This window comes from Helobdella robusta, assembly GCF_000326865.2.
Source record: "Helobdella robusta unplaced genomic scaffold HELROscaffold_1, whole genome shotgun sequence".
Taxonomy (NCBI): Eukaryota; Metazoa; Annelida; class Clitellata; order Rhynchobdellida; family Glossiphoniidae; genus Helobdella; species Helobdella robusta.
This window is the reverse complement of record NW_008703570.1, coordinates 7,251,788-7,256,975: the sequence shown is the minus strand read 5'-3', so window position 1 is coordinate 7,256,975 and position 5,188 is coordinate 7,251,788. Positions and strand designations below refer to the sequence as shown.

General features: G+C 33.3%; 1 protein-coding gene across 1 annotated transcript; it reads right to left on the bottom strand.

Annotated features, from left to right (window-relative positions):
* Positions 1–610: 610 nt before the first annotated feature.
* On the bottom strand, positions 611–3,113 carry HELRODRAFT_159158 (hypothetical protein; the record flags this gene model as incomplete). Its single annotated transcript, XM_009011069.1, has 2 exons — positions 611–2,553; positions 2,882–3,113. The coding sequence occupies 2 exons, from the start codon at positions 3,111–3,113 to the stop codon at positions 611–613; spliced, it is 2,175 nt and encodes a 724-aa protein (XP_009009317.1).
* Positions 3,114–5,188: the final 2,075 nt, after the last annotated feature.

The window sequence follows — 5,188 nt, the reverse complement described above, 5'->3', positions numbered from 1 at the left end:
TCAAGCCATCCTACATTCAAATTATCAAATAGAAATTAAAATATTCACCAGTCATATACCCAGTTACATACATAACACACAAACACGTACGCACACAGACAGACACACAAACACACACGCACGCACACACACACACACATATATATATAATATATATATTATATATATATATACATATAATATATATATATATATTATATAATATATATATAATAATATATAGAATATATATATATAAACATACACATATAATATATATATATATAATATTTAATATATAATATATAATTAATACTATTCTGATTCTGTGCGTTATCATTTGTATTATCTGATAATGATTTGGTGATATTGACAAAATAGTTATTAAAAGTGTTACATATTTCAGTTATATTTTCGATTATTATCTTATATACATATAAAATATATATACATAAATATATAAATATATATATATATATATAGAATTTGAATATTTATACAAGACTAAATCTATATTAATATGCATGTGTTTATCAGAGAAATGAAAACTTTCTTTAAATATCAAGCATAATATATGATAGTTCATGCAGTTTGGAGATTATTTATAAATTGTCAAAGGAACTATTATTCATCAGCATACTTCATCCTTTTTATCAACATCCCTATCATCACAACTATCATCTATCCCGCTTTGGTAACAATCACTTTCATTCTGGCCTTGATTATTTGAAGGCAGTATATGATTTTTCTTAGGTGAACGAGTGGGATAATGCGACAATAATCGATATTGGACCGGTGAACTAGAATTCGGTTGACATTGGTTGACAGATTTCAATAAAACGTTTTTGTTTTTTTCAGAAATGGTGGCAGATTTCAAATAATTTCCAGTCGAGGACAAATTGCGTCGAACGTTATGGAAGTTGTTTTTCAAAGTGACGGACACATTATCAGAACATTTGCCGATATTTTGTTGAGCCACATTTGGCGGCGTGTTAGAACTGCCTGTTGGTGTATTGACTGGACTAGAAAATTTTGACATTGGTGAATTTCTGCTTGAAAGGTTTCTCAATGGCAATGTTATTGGTGGAGGTGAGAATGACGTGGTTCGAACTAACAAATCCTGTCGTTCTGGATCAGTTGTGAGTTTGATACTGCTCCTACGTACCCACACTATACTCTCCGAGTCACAGTTGTTGTTGTTGTTTGTGTTGTGTTCGTCAACGTTGTTGTTATTGTTTAAATAATCATTGTTATTGTTGTCCACAATGTTGTTGTCACACATGTTGTAGTAATCATCGTACCTGATATTTTCAGCTGTGGTACGAGCTGGAGGCACTGGTTGATTATAATACTGAGGAACGTTTTGTAGGATCATTGTTGGAGAGTGTTGTTGTTGTAGTTGTTGAAGCTGTTGAAGCTGTTGATGTTGTGGGGAATTCTGCCAATGAAAGTGCTGTTCAGGAGGGTTTTGACGTTGTTTATGGTGTTCTTGGCAAAGTACTTCTTCCTTATTTTGGCGGTTTGGTATTAAGTAATTTTGTTTTTGTGACTGGTTTCCGTTTGGAGCATGTTTTGAATTATTAGAATCAATATTTTTGGAAAATGTATGATAGTGCTGATTTTTTTGTAACCTTACCATTTGTTGATCTGGTAGATTAATTTTAGACTCAGCACAAATCGGATGTGAATCTTGCTGTAGAGACAGAAAATCATTTGAACCTTGAGAATGTAGATGTACAGTGGCACTTGGTATTAGTAATTTCAAATGAGCTTCCTTGGTTGAACTTTTATATTGACTAATTGCATCTCTTTGTTGTTCAATTGAGTAATTTGAATTTGGCATTTGTTGGAGATGATGAGGTGTGTGGAATCGGTGCATGGAAGTATGTTGCATTATGATCCGCTGTTGCTGCTGCTTTATAGTATAACGTTGGATATCGTTTTGTGAATGTTCAACAACTTGATGATGACGCAATTCGTGTTGAAGTATTAATTGCTGTGGATGCTGCAGTTGTTGTTGTTGTTGTTGTTGCTGCTGCAGTTGTTGCTGTTCAGGTATTGATGAATGTTTAGGTATGCTGCCCAAGACTGGACTCTCGTTTGGTGACTCAACGTGAACAAACACGTTCGTACCCCATCCAGGAAACATGGGGCTCGATGTTATGGACTGAGGTGAAGATGATTTCTGAGGAGGACAACCTTCGTGAAAGGTCCAACCACCAGATGGTGCTCTCTGCAAACCTCTACCTCCAATGTCAGAGTTCGTTGCATCTGGATGAGTTCTGCCTCCTCTGTTGTCCTGGATGTTTTTGTTGGCTGTTTGTTTTTGTTTCTTGTGAGTTGATGTCCCTTCCATCTTTTTCTTCCTACCAAGTGATTTGGACGGATCGTCGTTGTTGTTATTGTTGCTGTCGACGTTTGAGGAGGACAATCCAGTTGGGCGGATGTTGTTTCCAGAGGTCGATTTAGCGTGTTTTAATTTTGTTCTGAGAAGGAAAATAACTACAAACATCAAGCTGATCAAGCCAACCAATAATCCTATTACTCCGTAGAGGTAAGCCTTCTCGCTGTTTCCTGTTTTATGCAAAGTACAAAAAAAATTAACATAAAAAATTAAAAGTATTTAGTATTAATTTTTAAAATTTTTGAACGAAATGCAGAGGTAAAAATTTTTAATAAATATTTATTGAGAATATTTAAAAACAAACTTTTGCCAAAAAGATTTGAATGTATTTATAACACAACAAATTAATGTCAAATATAAAACAACATGTCACTCTTATCAATTTGTCACAAGAAAGCCAAACAAACCACATAAATTATCAGAACTTTCAAAATCAGATCCGTAAAATATAAAATAGAGTCCGTTAAAGTAGAAAGTATTAAATGATGATAAACAAACCTCTGAGAAAGGATAACATTTTTGATAAACTGATAAGAGAGTGAGTGAACACGTGGAAACGATTCGGATCGTCATGATTTGTAGTCAGGTTCTCATCGTGGTAAGATGTCAGGGGGTCCTTAAACTGAATAAGTGACGATGACAACGACAAAGATTTTGTTGATGTGGCAGGGAAAGATGTCGGAAGAAAAGATGACAGCGATGTCGCTATATAAAGAAGTGATGAGTTCATTTTTTGTGAAGACCCTGATATGGTGTTGATGCTCTGATTGACTCACCAGGCCGATGATGATAAATAAGGCATGTTGTTATGATGTGAAACTGTCAGGTACGCTCTCTCGATTGTTAATCATCAGGTCATCATCAAATCTTTAAAATTTTGCCAGATGATTTCTAAATGGCATACGATCATCTTTGGCAAAGCAACGCAAATATTGCAAGCTAAAAAGAATTTAAAATAAAAGTTTAAGTTATTTAACATGCCGATAGTTATTTAAAGCATATAATTATCTTTTTAAAAATGAAAAATTACTCATACAGCAGACATAATGCATAAAAGTAGAAAACAGTTGGTTAATGAGTTTGAAATATCGACACGTGATTAACATATATTTGCATTCAAACAGCTGATAGACATGATTATACGATTTCGCAAGAAACCGCATAAACATGCATTTACACACACACACACGCGCGCGCACACACGCACACGCACACATGTACATGTGCACACATATGTTCACGTACAAACGTACATACACACACATACATATATACAAGCACATATAACACATAACTTGCATAAACACATACACACACAACACCTGGCCTGCATGACCAATCCACCACCTTCCATCCAACGTTGGAGTAAAAAAAAACAACACGCACTTATTTATGCTAATGAGGATGAGTCTACTGGCTGTTGTTACGAGCTGGTTAGCGTTTTACACACACAAGCACGCACACACACATACGCACACACAAACACACCACGCACACACACATACGCACATAATTCTTTATTTATATGTTTATATATATATATATATATATATATATATATATTTACACACACACAAATACATATGATGAGTAATGTACACATAAATAAAAACACACCTAGCTTCTTGTATGTTTTTCACACAAAGTTCGACTGCTTGTTGAGAGGATTGAAACACAAATGCAAATTAATGCAAATAAATGCTTGCTACGGGTGCGCCTGTACTTACATGGAGATGAATTTATAAAACTAGAAAAAAGTGATATTTGAAATTTAAATATTTGTGAAAAAAATTTATTTTTGTGCGGTCCGTGAACGTTTTGATTTTGATGAAGTGTAACAAGTGAGGGGAATGATAGTAAATGATAAGTACTAAATTAAAACAGATTAAATTATTTTTAAAATTTTTAAAAACTGCAACCAGTAAATATGAATTAAGTATCAAATTATCATATGAAGTAATCATTTTGAAAATCGATATTAATCGATCACGTATTTTATAAACGCCAGAACCTGGACGAAGCACGTATAAACGTGATCATAATTCATATCGGTCCATTTGAACTATGGAGCCATAAATACTCAACACGCCACTGTAAGATTTTGCTGAAACATAAGAAGCAAGGACACTGAATTGCTGAAGCCATCATTGCACAATATATCTCTCAGCAACACATCTCACATAATTCACTCCAAAAATAAACAGATAAATAATTTTTAATAATTATATGTAATCTCTATGAAATTTGCGCCATCAGGTGATGCATAATGATAAGTAGAGCTGTCATTGCGATAATAATTGTTATAAAAACACACTGGGGGAAGAGAAACAAAGAGAAATTAATGACGAAAAAATAACTTTTTCCCAACTGAAAACTTGAACTAACTACTTTAAAACATGGCAGATGCATTCATTCGCTCTTTTTGAGTTATAAACGTTGTTATCAAAAATATAGTATAAAAAATACAGTAATTTTGTGGCTGTTGTTGTCAAGTAATTAAAAAATGAAGAGATCGAACTATTGTTCGTTTTTTCTTCTTCATTGTTAAGAAAAATTCAAAACAAATGTTTGTTCTGTCAATAGAATGGTTTAAGATTTGCAATCTGTTAGCAAGCTTGTGCTGGTCGAGAGATTTATTGATCTGTATTATTAATAACTAAGCAACATTAAAAACGGTAAATCATCTCTGCTTTATGCATCAACCGCTCAGATCTCAATTGTTTATTCGTTTAAAAACATTTGCGAAATTACCGATAGCGAGATTTTAAAAAATTACGATTAACAAATTAATAACACACACGTAGT